The 16,661-nt window shown below is 37.2% G+C and overlaps 4 protein-coding genes across 5 annotated transcripts; 2 read left to right on the plus strand and 2 right to left on the minus strand.

Moving 5' to 3' along the window:
• The first annotated feature begins 54 nt into the window (after window positions 1–54).
• LOC104735255 (annexin D8) lies at window positions 55–1,774 on the plus strand. Its single transcript, XM_010455006.3, has 6 exons — window positions 55–248; window positions 352–497; window positions 584–802; window positions 881–1,093; window positions 1,276–1,365; window positions 1,442–1,774. Exons 1-6 carry the CDS (start codon window positions 176–178, stop codon window positions 1,646–1,648), a joined length of 948 nt encoding a protein of 315 aa, XP_010453308.1. The 5' UTR covers window positions 55–175; the 3' UTR covers window positions 1,649–1,774.
• On the minus strand, window positions 1,744–3,218 carry LOC104735254 (mitochondrial fission 1 protein B). Its single transcript, XM_010455005.3, has 5 exons — window positions 2,861–3,218; window positions 2,481–2,619; window positions 2,248–2,369; window positions 2,089–2,152; window positions 1,744–1,986 (listed from the first exon to the last, which is right to left on the minus strand). The coding sequence occupies exons 1-5, from the start codon at window positions 2,966–2,968 to the stop codon at window positions 1,904–1,906; spliced, it is 516 nt and encodes a 171-aa protein (XP_010453307.1). The 5' UTR covers window positions 2,969–3,218; the 3' UTR covers window positions 1,744–1,903.
• A 2,168-nt stretch (window positions 3,219–5,386) lies between these two features.
• Window positions 5,387–13,498, plus strand: LOC104735257 (DDT domain-containing protein PTM). Of its 2 annotated transcripts, none has more exons than XM_087480491.1 (9): window positions 5,387–7,408; window positions 7,516–8,130; window positions 8,633–9,698; window positions 10,127–10,415; window positions 10,537–10,661; window positions 10,957–11,420; window positions 11,578–11,606; window positions 12,215–12,865; window positions 12,958–13,498. In XM_087480491.1, exons 1-9 carry the CDS (start codon window positions 5,967–5,969, stop codon window positions 13,095–13,097), a joined length of 4,821 nt encoding a protein of 1,606 aa, XP_087336617.1. In that variant the 5' UTR covers window positions 5,387–5,966; the 3' UTR covers window positions 13,098–13,498. The 2 variants fall into 2 exon arrangements, 1 of the variants encoding a protein (XP_087336617.1); XR_015577635.1 differs by having other exon boundaries at window positions 5,530–7,408; window positions 12,191–12,865.
• Window positions 13,499–13,764: 266 nt separating this feature from the next.
• On the minus strand, window positions 13,765–15,948 carry LOC104735259 (uncharacterized). Its single transcript, XM_087480492.1, has 7 exons — window positions 15,783–15,948; window positions 15,582–15,701; window positions 14,806–15,246; window positions 14,545–14,684; window positions 14,328–14,448; window positions 14,105–14,245; window positions 13,765–14,012 (listed from the first exon to the last, which is right to left on the minus strand). The coding sequence occupies exons 1-7, from the start codon at window positions 15,834–15,836 to the stop codon at window positions 13,932–13,934; spliced, it is 1,098 nt and encodes a 365-aa protein (XP_087336618.1). The 5' UTR covers window positions 15,837–15,948; the 3' UTR covers window positions 13,765–13,931.
• Between the last annotated feature and the right edge of the window lie 713 nt (window positions 15,949–16,661).

Below are 16,661 nucleotides of genomic sequence, written 5' to 3' on the forward strand. Positions count from 1 at the left end.
GCGGTGTTAATTATAGAGAGAGTTTCAGATTCACATATCGTAAACAATCAATGAGCCTTTGAACATACTTATGGTCTCAAAAGCATTGTAACCTCACTATTGACTGGTATAAATTAAGAGAGCTCAAAGCAATGAAAGCAATATCCAAAACGTGAGTAAATCTGAGTCGAGCAGAATGGCCACCATTGTTTCTCCTTCACATTTCTCCCCTGTTGAAGATGCTGAAAACATCAAGAAGGCTTGTCAAGGTTCTTCTACTTTATAGACTAATGTGTTTCAAAAAATTATGTGGTTCAAGTTTCCTTCTATTTCCTTTATTCATCTTCTTCCCTTTTTATATTTGGGATTTAGGATGGGGTACCGATGAAAAGGCCATCATATCCATCCTAGGACACCGGAATTTGTTCCAGAGGAAACTCATAAGACAAGCTTATCAGGAGATCTACCATGAGGATCTCATTCACCAGCTCAAATCTGAACTCTCTGGCGATTTTGAGGTCTACATTATATATCCATATGCTCTACTCTATTTTGATAATCCACAAAAGATAGTTTTCATGGAAAATATATTTGTTACCTGCAGAGAGCTGTTTGCTTGTGGGTCTTGGATCCTCCAGAGAGAGATGCTCTCTTGGCTAACTTGGCTCTTCAAAAGCCTATTCCTGACTACAAGGTTCTTGTCGAAATTGCCTGCATGAGATCCCCTGAAGATCTGTTAGCTGCTAGACGTGCTTACCGTTGCCTCTACAAGCGTTCTCTTGAGGAAGACTTGGCCTCCCGCACTATTGGCGACATCAGGAAAGTGAGTAATTCTAATTTCAAGATGTTTTCTTCTTGTTTTGACCTGCACTCCAACGCTTGGGGATTTTGATATACACAGCTCTTGGTTGCACTGGCGTCTGCCTATAAATATGATGGAGAGGAAATTGATGAGATGCTGGCGCAGTCAGAGGCTGGGATTCTTCATGATGAAATCCTTGGTAAGGCTGTTGAACATGAAGAAACGATCAGGGTGTTAAGTACAAGGAGTAACATGCAGCTTAGCGCAATCTTCAATCGCTACAAGGATATATATGGCAGATCGATCACTAAGGTATACAAACAACACGTAGAAATCAAGTTATGTTATAACTGATGACTAATCTCAGACAAAGCAATCAATGGGAAAATTTTAGACAACAATAAAGAGACTTTTGGAATCAATTTTAGGGAATTAGAGTAATCATACCAGTATTTCTTCATGACGATATTCATAATGAAACATTTGATGACCAGGATCTCCTCAATCACCCTACAAATGAGTACCTGAGTGCACTACGGGCAGCCATCAGGTGCATTAAAAACCCTACCCGGTATTACTCAAAGGTAAGATACAACAATAATCTTTCAGATGTGATTTTCTAATATGTCCCAATGGTATTCATATCTCTTTTGCACCTAGGTTTTGCGCAACTCAATCAATACAGTGGGGACTGATGAAGATGCTCTGAACCGTGTGATTGTCACACGAGCAGAAAAGGACCTGAAGAAGATCAGTGAGCTGTATCTCAAGCGGAACGATGTGAGTCTCGATCAAGCCATAGCAAAAGAGACATCAGGGGACTACAAGTCTTTTCTACTAGCCTTGCTAGGACATGGAGAAACTTAGAGTTCAGCCTCAACTTAAATAAAACCTTAAAACAGTAGCATTTCGTCTAATTTCTAGTACTGTATGGAATTAGAATATATTGAACGCTGAAGCAATAATAAAGTTTATGTTTGATGCTTTCCTCAATTAGTTCTTTTGTTTAGCTATTCATAGTAAAACAGGAATTACATAATTTTTCTCTTATAGGATACAAAGAAACTATACAAACTCACTGAAGATCAGGGAAACATGCACATGAATAAAGATCGTTCCTTCTCAGCCTGAGCGTATAAAGGCCGCAGCAATACCAGCAACAAGCCCTACAGCAGTAACAGCAATTCCAACGCCAATAACACCATCTGCTTTCAAAAATCAAAAGAGAGTTAAAACTTAAAAGAGAAAATAGGTGAAGATTTAAATGGACGATGAAGACACATGACAGAATAGTATCATTATTTTACCTTTCACAATGCGGTCCTCTATAGCCTTTTTTAGTGTCTGAGCCTGTCCGGACTCCGGTTCAACCTAAAACCACAGAAAGAAAAAGAACGCATAGATGAATACATAAACAACAATAAGATTCTCCAGACTGGACTTATCCATGTATTAGATGATCAAACCTCCAAACAACGTTCTATACAATCCCGGCTTCTTGAATAGTCACCGCTTCGATAGTAACCAACAGCAAGGAGATAAAGCTTCTCCCTGAGTTTCATTGCACTTGTATCATTAACAACCGAAGCTGCAAAATCAATAACTCGAATCAAACCATCCACCTTTACCTTTGGAAGAATATTAAGGTAGCTGTTTTAATTTAACATTTGTAAAACATAAGCTAGTATTATTATTTTACCTTCAATCATAGCTACGCCACGCTGTATATCACCAGGCATCTTAGAATGAACAAGAGCCCATGAAAGACGCATGATGCATTCCTTCGTACGTCCTTCGTCTTGAGCTTTCTGAGCCTCCGCAAGTTCTTTCTCACAGCCCTGAGGATTTAAAAAAAAACACCTTACAAGTTACAAGTTATATATGAATAGATGTCAAAAACTAATCCATGCCACACCAGAGATGGAAAAATCAAAGGAAAACACTTATTTTCATCCCCACACCACCACAAAAATAAAGCAAGCAACGCGAGAGATATCCAAAATCGGAAGTTAGCTATCGAACAATTGAAAATTGGCGGTGTTTACGCGGTCAAATTAGAGGAATCAACATAAAACTTACGGAGATGATGTCGGTATCGCACAAGGGGAACTCATCGGAGGAACCAGAGGCAGCGCCGGATAAGAAGTCTGAGACGGAACCGAAAACCTTCCCTATCGCCGCGTCCATTTTTCCTGTCGCAGCTCCTAGATATTTTTCCTTTCCGAGTTTTCTTAATCCTTCTCTCGCCTTTCTTTCTCCCCCTTTGACAATGAAATTGACCGAGATCAATCAATGAATGTTTTTCAGTTAATATATTGATAGAGTTTTTAACCTTATTTATTTTAAGAAAATAATATAGATTTTTATGGATATTATAATAAAAAAACAGCATATTCTTAAACGAAATACATATTAATCTTTCTTATGATTTTTTGATACACACGGTTGGTTATCACACGTTCATACTTACCCCGTCTTGTCTCCAACATTCAGGATTTTAATTAGGGAAAATATGCACTTTAGCTAACATTCGGAAAAACATCTCCTAAACACAAACAACAGAGAGTAAATACCTTTTAGAGGCTTAATTAGAGCATGCTAGTGGGATAATTGAATGTGTTGAGACTTGGGATTGGGAAGACGAAGAAGTGCTCCTAGGAGCGGACCTGGCGGGAAGATATATTGTATATGTATACCATAGATTGGCAGCAGAAAGGTAACAACACATTGAGAGTCGGGAATAATAAATTAAACTGATTGGAAAGGACTTGTTAGTCTGTTAGCAGCCTGGAGTGCGGTCAACTCGCGAAACGTATTAGCCTACTGCGTCCATATGAACATGCCTCTCTCATGCAACATGTCCAGTGGTTTCTAAATTTTTTTGCTTCTGTGTTGTGATGATGTCATTTTATTGAACATGTATAACTACTAGTATATTTCATTCTTATATAATTACTAGATAAGGGTCCGCACGATATGCGGGTTTAAAAAATGTTTTAAAAAAATAAATCATAAACCTTAAACATTTTTTTTTGAAAATATATAAAGAAATTTTATTTCCTATAGTAAATATATAAATAATTTAAGTTATAGAATATTTGTATTTACCTTCGTATTATTTATTTATATTTATATATTTTTAAGTTATTATAACAATTATTACAATAATCTAAAGCTAAATTATATCCCACTAAAACTTTTACCAAATACTCATCATTACAAATATTAGTATTGTCAAATTTCAAAAACGTTTTACAACTTATTCAAAAAATATTAATTTTACATGCAACAAATTCATCAAAACAACATCTAATAAGTATCCACGTATAATTTTACTCTATATTTTACCATTAAAAATATGTTCATACACCCAAAATTGTTTTATTGTTAAAGTATGCTCTTTATCACCACCTATAAAATGTCTTCTAAACAAATTAAACAAATTTTATGTTGATTTACTTTCATTTTGGCATACTTGTAGTTCTTATAATTACTAAAATTGTTTTGTAACATAATTTCTTTAACCATGAAGTTTTTTCTTACTCCAAAGATATTTTGGATGAACAACTGATGAAAGTTACCTACTCGATTACAATGATTTTATGACTAACCCAATAAATTTTGAGAAATTGAAAGAAAGTTAATATAATATAATAAAAATAAAAATTTGAAAATTATAATCAGGATGGTATATATAAGTCTTAGATAATTCAGATATACAAAATAGAAACTTTTTATACAATCCAAAGAATGACATATGTCATGATCATGTTAAGGATCAACGACCTATTTACTCTTTACAAGTATCCAATTGTACCAAAACAACTTAAAGCTATGACCTCGTCTCAAGCATTTTCGAATCATAAATTCTCAACTTATTTTTACCCGAATCAAAAGTTCTCATATATTTCTCCATATACTTGCTTTAAACGGTTTATGAACTTAATCCGATAGAAAACCACATAAATCCGGTTTGAAACCAATTTTAAAATGGTATACCGTTCCAACTTCCCAAATTTGAAATCGCTTCTCAATTACTCGATCAAGCAGCTTTTGATTCACCGGAATCATCAACATTATTCAGAACGACAACTCTAAATTTTGACCAGAAACATCAACCACCGACTTATCTTGATAGAAAACTCTAAATTTTGAACTGACACATGTCATGATCCGGTGAGTTTTTAACTTTGATTTCTGATCGTTAATACTAACACGTGTCACAATCTGGTTTGATATTTAATCGTTAAAATTGACACATGTCACAATCTAGTGAGTTTTTAACTTTGATCTCTGATCGTTAAAACTAACACATGTCACAATATGGTGAGTTACTAATTTTGAGAACCAAACTTTATATAATAAGATTCTACATTCATAGAATGATATAACTACTAGTATATATAGTTATTCTACATTCATAGAATGATATAAAATTTACCAAACTAACATGTAAAGAAAAATCTGACTATTACTTAACCTAAAATCCAAAGAAAGTATATTATTGTATTTTTCAATGGAAAAAATACAATAATATTTATCATACATATATTTTTTTGTCAAGTCACCTTCGTATTTATGGAAATTAGATAACAAACTATTTGTGCAATTGAAAATAATAATCTCTACCTGTAGAAATCATCATCATCATCACACATGTAATGAGAGATCAGTAGTCAGTTAAGAGTACCAATTTATCATCATTTATACTTAAAAGGTAAAGAAAACATACATATCACAAATAATATATGGAGTATCTCACACATCCTTTTTACCATTAAAAAAAAAACCAAAAAACAAAAAAAGGTGAGAGAGAGAGAGAGATGGCCTTCTCTTCCTAACATTGACCAACCCGTCTTTGTTTCTTTCTTCTTCTCATCACTCTGAGAGAGAGAGAGAGAGAGAATTCGTTAAGGCGTTTCGTTTTGTTTCTCTGTAGAAGAAGAAGAAGAAGAATTCTCTTTCTACTATTTTTTTTTTTTTTTTTTGAGAAATAAGAAGAGAGAGAATCTCTATCCCTTTCTCTCTCTCCTTGCACGTTGCAAGCGTTTCTAGAAAAAAGAAAAAAAAAAGTGAAAATCCCAGCATCCCTTTCACCTGACTTTGGCTATGGGTTTTCTCTGATTCGCTTGTTTCGTGAAGCGAGAGCGAGCTTTTTTTTTTTGTTTGTTTGTTTGTAGCACAAATGGAATTGGTGGGAAAAGTCGTTAAGAAAGAGATCCAAGGGATTGGGTTTTGCTCCGGGACGGTTCGATCTCGCGATTCGTCTGGATTTTTCGAGATCGTTTACGAGAACGGCGTCACGGAGATTTCGGAATTGGCTGAGGTTGTTTCTCTCGTGATGGGAGAAGATAAATCCCAGGAGATTACGGTTCCAGTGAAGAAGAGAGTTGGTAGGAAACCGAAGAAGCGTTCTCGTGTCGCGAGGATGAAGGAGATCAAACGAGGTAGCTCTGGTTTGAATGAGGTAATTGTCGATTTAAATGACGGGGTTACGGAGGTTGATTCGGGAGTTAGTGATGTCAATTTGAGAGGGAATGTTGATTTGAATTGTGGTCCTGTGGAAACCCTAGGTAGGACATGGGACTCTGTGACGGATTTGAATAGGACGGTTCCGGAATCCAATCCTGGGTTTGATCTGTCTACTGGGTTGGATTTGAATCCGAATGATGGTTTAGGTTTGATTAATGTGAATATCGATTACGAGGAGAATTGCAGTGACCAAAGGAGGAGATATATTGATCTCAACATGGATGCCAGCTGTGATTTGGACAATGCTGGTGTCTTTGATTTGTTAGCACCCAAGAGGGAGGGAGGATTTGATTTGAACGTGGAGGTTGATGTAGAGAACATCAAGGATGATGAGTGCATTCAAGTGAATGGAAATGGCATAGTTCAAGAAATCATCATGAAGGACGAAAATGGTGTTCAGGAGACTGGAGAATATAAAGAAGTTCATGTCGCTGAAGTATCTAGCGCTCAGCTTTTGGAGGAGATACAGAAGCAGAACATTGTACAACTACAAGATCTCAACACTCCTAATTCTAACGGTGCTGAGAAGGATCATGATCTGCCTGAGCATAATTCTAAGACTGTTGATGAATCTCTCTCTGATATTGGAAATTCAGTTGAATATACGAGTGGTAGGAGGAAAAGAAGAAAAGGTGCGGACAATCCAAAATTCACCAGTCAACCTCGGTTGAGAAGAAGCGCTCGTAGAAGGTTCGCTCGATCTCCTGTTAGCACTGTAACAGCTTGCTTAGTCGATGAAGTATCCCCTTCCCCTTCAGTTAGTAGTCTGACAGAGGAGAAAACATGGACCGTTGATGGAAAAACTGAGAATATTTCTGAGCTTCCGCCAAAGCCACAATTACCTCCATCTTCACATCTTTTGAATTTAGACGGTCTTCCCATACTTGATGTCTTTACTGCTTACTCTTGTCTGAGGTCTTTCAGTGCTTTGCTGTTTTTGAGTCCCTTTGAGTTGAAGGATTTTGTGGAAGCATTGAGGTGCACGTCTCCCAGTCTGTTATTTGATAGCATCCATGTTGCTGTCTTACAAATATTAAGAAAACATCTGAAACAACTCGCTGCTGAAGGTGACTCATCTGCCGCTTCTTGCTTGAGGTATACTTTTATTTTCTTTCTTGAGTATTTTAGTTTTACTGTTGTTTTATGGATATGAAGCTTCTCTTGTTTTAATTGTCATGCTTTGGTGGTGGTGTTGAATGCAGGAGTCTTGATTGGGAGACGTTGGATGTGGTTACTTATCCCCTTTTTGTGGTCGAATACCTACTATTTTCTGGCACTAAAGACAACCCTGGATTGGATCTTACTCGGTTGAACTTTTTCAGAAATGAGTATTTCAGACAGCCCGCGAATCTGAAAATTGAGATACTTGGTAGTTTGTGCGATGATATGACAGATGCTGAGGTTGTGAAGTCAGAGCTTAATAAAAGATCCTTTGCAGTGGAGTTTGAAATGGAACTTGATAGGAAGACAAACACAGAAATGCGACGCAGAAAACGAGCTATGATGGAGCTGGCAGATGATTTATCTTTAGATAATGGGGTCATTGATACCTCATTTGACCGGAACAGTGATGACTGCTGTTTTTGTAAAATGGATGGGAGCTTACTGTGCTGTGATGGTTGTCCTGCTGCCTATCACTCTAAGTGTGTCGGTCTTGCCAGTCACCTTTTGCCTGAGGGTGACTGGTACTGTCCTGAATGTGCATTTGATCGGCGTGTACCAGGATTGAAGCCTGAAAAGCAAATTCGAGGAGCAGAGTTTATAGAGATTGATCCGCATGGCCGAAAATACTACAGCAGTTGTGGCTACTTATTGGTGTAAGTCTCTTTCTTTGGTTCCCTTATCTAAGGAGGGCTAATGCACGATCTCAGTGGGATCGATATTGTTGATTTACCACTATAAATAAATATAAATATTTTATTATTATTAGCAAAATAATTTTGTCTTATATTAGTGGTACAACTTTGTGATGAATTCTGACGAGAATTGTAGACACATGTTGGTTTTTTGTTTTAAAACAATACCCCGTAGGTAAAGGTTTTAGGATTAACTAGAATGTTCAGATAACATGATAAAACTGTAAGAAGTATGCGTTTTTCCTCTCAATTTTTGCAATAAGTTGAATTCCATGTTTGGACTTGTGAATTGCTTTCTATTGTTTTTTATTTAGATGCGAATTTGATCCCTTAGTATCCCTCAATGTATGCAGATGTGGAATGTTTTTATTATCTACTTCTAGAAACTTCGTTCATATGTTGATTGTAGGAACTATTATACATCTTCATAGGTTGGTTGATGCCGTCTACTATAATTTTACAGGATAGATACAGATGGCACAGGCTCATTGAACTACTATCATGTGAATGATGTGAACCTTGTGCTGGAGCAGCTAAAGTCATGCAGTAGTTTCTATAGTGGCGTAATAAGTGCAATTAAAAAACACTGGGATATCCCTGCTGGGCCAATACGGACAATCAGCAGTGTGAACTCGCAAATGTCTTCATGCTTGGATAAGTCAGCCAAAGGAGTGATTTCTTCTATTGATGGGTTTAAGGCTCCTCTACCAGCTTCAGAAAAACAGACAACATCTGGTGTTAAAAAAAAACTGGAAAAAACGCCCATCAATGGATTTTCACATAATCATGGTCATAGGACTCGTCGGAAGATTTCAGATTCAGCTACTGGGCTAGATCATCGTAATATGAGTTCTGAAGGATCTGCTGAAACTGTACAAAATGGTTCGGATGTCCAGAGACTTCCTGAGCCAGCATCATCAAGCATTTTGGATATCATAAAAGAGCCAAATATGAATATCCATCTGTCGTCCGATAATTTGGCTAGAATAAACACACGGAAAGGAATTAAACCGGTTGTGCAGTGTGAAACTGGCTACAGAAACCATTACATATTTGCTCAGATGACTACATCAATTTATGAAGAGATGACACGTAAGTCACCAATCCGTACAAACGATATGAGATCTGATGAAGAAATAGCTTCTACCCAGGTGAAGACTATTTTGATGAAAACCACAAAATTTCAATGGCGAAACATCCAAAGCCTCTACCTAGATGCGTGGAAAGAAAAATGTGGATGGTGTCATTCCTGCAAAAGTTCGTCTGAGGTTTCCGGTAGTGAGACAAATTGTTTGTTTAATCTGAGTCTTGGGGCTTTACGGGGTCTTTCCGAAAGTGAAGTAGCTAACATTGAATCTATTGAGAAGAACAGTCATCTTTTGGCCATCATATGCCAGATACTTTCCATGGAAAGTCGATTGCAGGGACTTTTGGTAGGTCCATGGTTGAATCCTCAGCACTCCATCATTTGGCGTGAACACATTCTGAAGGCATCAAATATCTCAAGCTTGAAACATCTATTGGTTGAAGTAAGTTTTTTAACAAGTTTCTTCCTCCCACAGCATTCACTTTGCATTGGCATTCAGGATTGTTTTTGAGATAACCATTGTATTGGCAAAAGCTCAAATATCTGAACAACCACACTAACTTGCCCATGTGAAGCTGTCATATCCTAATTTCTTCATCATGATCCTCTGCTGTATAGAACTTTAGTTTTGGTGTATTCTTCCTACTTGAAAAGCTTGCAATAATCAATCTCTGTTTACCTTTTTATATCTTGGGCAGAAATGTTGAATGTTTTGTTACTTCTCCACTTTCTTACGACTTAACTATCTTCAAAAGCTTTTTAGTATGAACTCTTGAGCACCTGATTTTTGTGTAATGCATTAGTGCTAAGTTAGGGGCGCATCAGTTTTCGTTTCCTAATGGAAGATTTTGTTAATTACTCTTTGCACAGTTAGAGGCAAATTTGCATCGTCGTGTACTTTCACTTGAGTGGCTAAACCATGTCGACACTGGTGTAGTAATGGGCTCAGCTATACATATTCTTATTGCTTCAACACGATCATGGTCAAAGACTGCTGTTGGTAAAAGAAGGGGGTCATTGTTGGAGTCTGGGGTTAACCCTACTGCGAAGAAAAATGGTGGATTGACCATGTGTTGGTGGAGAGGTGGGCAAATTTCTCGGCGGTTATTCAACTGGAAGGTTTTGCCTCGCTCTTTAATCTCTAAGGCTGCTAGACAAGGTTTGCATTTTCTCTTTTGTTCTTACTTTCGCGTTTGTTCTTCTACCATCCTTAACAAATATTTTGTTCCTGTGACTTCTATTTAGTTGTTTTCATTCTCCATGCACTCTAAACTGTGCAGGTGGAAGTATGACTATTCCAGGAGTATTTTATCCTGAGAATTCAGAGTCCGCTAAGAGAAGCCGACGTGTTGTGTGGGAAGCAGCTGTTGAGTCATCTACAACTTCAGAGCAGCTAGGTTTGCAGGTAATACAAACTTGGTCAAACTGAATGTAATTCTTCTCTCGCAGTTTCCGTGGGTATATGGGTAATACACGTCGTGATGCGAATTTCTGTTTCCATTTTATCTACGCATGAATATTATTGGTAACAAATCCATTAATGTTTTGAGTTTGTCAATCATCCATATGTATTTACTGTCACTTGGATTGTTACTGACTTTTGCAGTTTTTGTACCTTGAATATGTGTCTTGTACCACTGTTTTCTTTAAATATGTCTGCTTGTGGGATTCTTCTTCAGCTAACAATTTTGGGATTACAGGTAAGGACACTCCAATCTTACATAAAGTGGGATGATATTGAAAATAGTCATCTTCTTCCTACATTGGACAAAGATTCCAGAAAATCTGCCAGGCTATTCAAAAAAGCGATTGTCCGTAGGAAGTGCACAGAGGAAGAAAATGTGAAATATCTCCTCGACTTTGGTAAGAGGAGAAATATTCCGGATGTTGTCTCGAAGAATGGTTGCATGGTTGAAGAATCCTCGAGTGGAAGAAAAAAGTTCTGGCTGAATGAATCACATGTGCCTTTAAATCTTGTGAAAGGATTTGAAGAGAAAAAAGCTGTACGGAAAACTAGCAAGCCAGGAGGCTCTTTCAGACACTCTAAGATAGACAAAGTACAGAAAAGGTCCTCAGAGGGAAAAGGATTCTCATACCTATTTGGAAGGGCAGAAAGATGTGAATCCTCTTTGTGCGAGCAATGTAAGAAAGATGTGTCTTTGAGGTATGTACCTATCAGTCTATCACATCCTATCGTGAGTAACCTTTATTGTCAATTGTTAGGACGACCTACAGAACAAATCTTTTCGTTTTCTTTGTGGTTGTTGAGTAATGATCTTTTTTAACTGTTTTGTATGGTATCTGTTTTTCTTTGATGACAGTGAAGCTGCAAGCTGCCACATCTGCAAAAGTGAGTTCCTTTTCTTGTTATTTTTGTGAAAGAATTTTTTTTCTGCAAAACAGCTTGTGTAGGTAAATCTGATAAGAACCTAGCCCATATTTAACACAAACCAAACTCCCACAAGACATAGGTGGAAGGAACTATTAGTCTTAAAACCCGACCTGCCTGATCTAACCTGGAAGAAATTTCGGTCTAGGATAGCTTATGTCACCGGTTCAGTGACTCTTTAATTTATTTATTAAAATTTTAAAAAACTATTATAAATTTCAGAACTGATTGAAACATCCACCTGGGAAAACAATAATAAGGATATTTTCTATCATTTTCTTGAATTGAAAATAATTAAATAAATGTTTCTTCAGTTTTTATGCACAAAATGGCAAGAAAAAATTAAAACATTTTCGACGTATGACCTGTGGTACAGACGGTTAACCCAAGGGAAATCCAGTTTACTAGTAAATGTGATCCCCTTTAGAGTTTAGACAATGAAAGTTTACTCCGGTAACTTGAGAGTGAGGGTGCCCTTAGAATTGTAAGCACTAGTTAGACTCATTCCTATTGAAGAGGAAACTCCCTAACATGATCGTTCATAGAAACTCCCTAACATGATCGTTCAGGAGTATTTCACAAAAAGCATATCAGGAGGGCAGAGAAGGTGGGCATGTACGTCTGTCATCCATGCAAAAGTGAAGTGCTAGCGAAAGAACAACCCATCATACGAAAAAGAGGGCGCCCCCCAGGGAGTTTCCGAAAAAAAATTGGAGTTCAGACACAAAAGCGTAAAAAGGTCATCATACCTGCTCGCAAATCACCTCGGCTAAAGAAGACTAAGACCTCAACGGCAGAGAGAATTGCCATAAGGTTAAAGAATCATAAAAAGGTTGTTGCAAGCAAACCATTGCGACGTTCTGGCAGGCAATCGAAGCATGTTATTCGGCTGCAGGATGAAAGTAAAGTTCCTGGAGTGAGTAAGAAACGGAAACTTGAAACCAAAAGAGGCAGAGGGAGACCGAAGAAAGTAAAACAAGAGATCTCCATCAGAAAGGAGAGAACAGAAAGGTGCTTGAGCTATTGGTTGAATGGGCTCCGGTTGTCCAGAAAGGCTGGTGATGAACGGGTCAATAAGTTCCGGAGAGATAGATATCATATTCCCTCGGAGAACTCTGACTCTAATCATCATCAACCTAAGTGTAACTTATGTGGGTCGATTGAATCTGAATCTGAATCTGAATCTGGATTGACTTTCATTGCCTGCGAAACCTGTGGAGGTAATCCATTCTTATCTTCTTTTGGTTCACATTGCAAGAGTTGGTTTCTTTTCGTTGCTTTAGCTTTTTTTTTTTTTTTTTAATGTCTGTAGAATGGTACCACGGAGATGCTTATGGGCTTAACGAGATGAATTCAAGTATGGTGATTGGATTCCGGTGTCATCTCTGTCGCAAACAGTCTTCTCCCATCTGTCCACATATGAGATCGACTACATCCCCTGTGGAATCCTAAGCTGTGAATTTGGTTAAGAATGATATAATATTCTTAGGCTCTGGGGTTCAACAGGAAGAATCAGACAGGGCAAGGTGTAAATTTCGAGATGTCTATACAATTATGGGTGAAGAGTACGAGTAGAGAGAATCAAGTAGAAGCAGAAACAGAGGAGGGTACATTTTGGTGGAAGCATGAAGTTAGTTTGGCTTGTTGGGACTGGTAACATGGATGAGTAGGTACTAAAGTAAGTGGTTGACTTAGACTTAGAGTGAACAAAGGGGGATTTAAGAACCAGAGTTGATTTATAACCTGATTTAAATTTTCATTTCAATATCGAGGGAGTCAGTAAACAAGTGAAGGTATGTAAAGAATATGTAGAATCCATTTTCTATCAAAATCCATTGGTAGTGGTGTTGTTAGCTCGTATTAGCGTACAATGGTAGAATCCATTTTCTATCAAAATGCTCTGCATGCTGGTTCTTCTCTACTTTAGCTTATCTTGCTTTCTTCGTAAAATGGATTTGCTAATTTTTCTTTAACTTTTTATCTAGGGAAAAGGTAAACAAATCAAATCCATTTCCTCAACCTGTACTTTTCTTTGATTGAAGGACCATTCAACAAAATCAAATTCAAATCTATGTGGTCGCATTGCACCAACATGTTTTATGCTCACGATCGAACAAACTTCATGAAAGAAACAACTTTATTGATCAAAATAAATAGCATCTAAAGAGCAACTTCAGCCATTTTAATAAGTTAAGCCATGAACTCTATAATACTACAAGAAAGCACAAAGCATCTCTAGTCTTAAGAAACAAAACATAGATAAAGATCAAAGAAGAGGAGATTGCGTCAGTTGGTCGACGTGAGCTGTCTGAGGTTGTACTTTCCTAGCTCCTTGTACTTCTCTACCACTCCAATTAAGCAAACTGTCTGTAAATTGCAACACAAAACCCAAACCCAATTTGAGGTTATATAACCAACCGATCTGATGATGCAAAACATAAAATTTTCTTCTTATTTACCTTAACAATTTCCACCACGATTGACATCTCTGGATTGCTCAAATCAACTTTGTGAGGGGCAGGAATAGATTTGGCGATAGTGTTTATTATCTTCATCCTATCAAGCCCCGTGTTTGCACGCGCTCCATACAACACAGCAAACTGCAGGAATGGTTAACGAGAGGTAAACATTTCGGAGTCTAGGAAAGGGGACACGCTAAATTGATCCTTATAGTATTATTACTTTCCGGGGGTTACTGGTCTCAACGGGGAAATACTGTTCTACAAGAGGCTTGATGGCTCTTGAAATTTCTTCCTCTGAAGGGTAACACGATACTTCAATTGGTAGAAGTCTTAGGATGAACCTAAGCAACACAAGATTTGTCAACAAAAACCCGATAACGACATAATTAGTAATAGAATTCCTGGTATGATAGAGTTTTTTGTAAGTAAGATCAAACCTTGACATATGCTTTTTTGTTGCAGCAGCAGAAGTCATTGCATGCTGTGCAATATCTTTGGGACTTGGGTCACCATCTCTCCTTTTCATTTGGATGAATACCAGACCGTTGCAACCTGGATCTAACTTCATAAACCGTCTCTGTTGAAAAAAGGATAACAACAGTAGTCTTATATGATCCGCAGAGAGATTAAAACATAGACTTGAACAATTATGTCATGAGAGCTCCTGTCATTTACCCATAGATAATAACTTAGCTTACCTTACTCTTGTCTCCGAGTTCTTTTAGTTCAGCTTCAATCAACTTATCAATAGACTTCTCAGCATTTTCGTTTACTTTTGCCAATGGAATTGCTTCTTCCAAACATGCTTTCTTTCTTGGAGGTTCATCTACACCGTTCTTCGGTTTCTCTTCATCTTCTTTGTCTTTTCCAGTCTCAGTTTCTACCAATTGTTTGACTTCGCATGATCCTTCACTCGCTAATTCTTTCTCATTCACTTGATTATCACCGCCTTCAGTAACTTCTTTCTTCTCCTCATCCCCTTTGTTTTCCTCTTCCTCTTTATCATTATTACCCTCAGCTTCCTCTTCGTCCTCATCATCATCCTCGCTATATGAAAACGTAACCTTCTTGTTAATTGGGTTATCAAACAAACCAGGCTTTACTTTCGTGTCAGTCCCATTCATTAGCTCCTCGAAAAACTGTAAAAGCAAAGAGATTAACATTTAAGAACCACTTCAAAGAGTATAAGAGCTACTCAAACTTGACAAACATCAAAAAGCTCTTGAGAAATCTAAGATTGGCATGGAAGATTCTCTAGGTCATAAAAGCTAACAGAGAAAGAATATTACTGGAAAACCTAGAAACAAAACTCCACCACACGAATCAAAAGGGCTAAGTTAACTTGGTGAAGATGATCCAGAACGTGAACAAGGAATCAATTTATTGAAGAAGCAGAGACACTAAGCAAAATCTGAAAACTAGTTGGGAGATGAATTCAAATTAAAAAAGATAAAAAAAAGATGAGAAACTTTACGGAATCAATGACGTTAATAGCTTCCTGAGAAGCTTGGTATTCGCGTCCGCCATCGCAAGAGATGAAAAAACCTTGCACACCTGGCTTCAGAGGGTAAGCTCCCTTCTTCTTCACTGGTCTCTGCAGCAACAAACAGATCAGACGAAGAAAATTAAACACAAAAGATGATTAGCAAAGATGAACGTAGTGTGTGAGGATTACGTTTTGAGGGCGATAATGCTGTTTTCTCTTCTTGCTCTGGTCACCGGTAGCCATCGTCGGAGAGAGAGAGAGAAGAAAGGTTTTTACGGAGGTGAATGCAAAGTAAACAAACACACAGTGACGACAAGAATAATTAGTAGGTCATGGCGACATGGGCACTTTTGGGCTTACGTCTTGGCCCATTAATCAAAAGCCTCGTTTACTTTGTGAAAACCCTAGAATAGTACATCTTTTACATTTTTGTTTTTTAAAGATGATTACATAAATTATTGGAAGGTTTGATAAGATCTGTACATGTGAATCATTCAAAACTTGGTGTACATACCGGATACTACAAAAACATTGAAAGCTTCTAGCCTTCTAAAATTCATAACATTATTTATCAAATAAAAGATATATATAGTTTTAGAGATCAGTAGGACTTAAGGCCTGACTGGTTCAAACGCTGCGGTTGCGGTTGCTGGAGATTGCGGAAGCGGACGATTGCGGTTTTAAGCGTTATTAAGCGTTTTGAATGACTAGTTTAGCATTTTAAAATGGGTGCGTTTGCGGGATTTTAACGACTGGTTGACCATCGGTTGCATTAGCGGTTAAAACATAATAAATGTAATATATAATTATATAAATGTTTAAAAACACCAAAAACTTTATTAAATTTGATTTATAATTAAAAATCTTTAAAAATATTAAAATAATTATTTAAAAAATAAATAAATTTCATATTGAACACTTATTACTTTATGCATTTTGCTTTTCACCCAAAATTTAATCAAGTAATGTGATAAATGACAAAACTTATGCTTTAGATTATAGATCTTCTCTGCTAAATCTCACACACTCATTAACTACCTCACATTGAATTACAAGGCTAAGGGAAAT

Source organism: Camelina sativa, chromosome 13 (genome assembly GCF_030686135.1).
Source record: "Camelina sativa cultivar CO46 ecotype springtype chromosome 13, ASM3068613v1".
Taxonomy (NCBI): domain Eukaryota; kingdom Viridiplantae; phylum Streptophyta; class Magnoliopsida; order Brassicales; family Brassicaceae; genus Camelina; species Camelina sativa.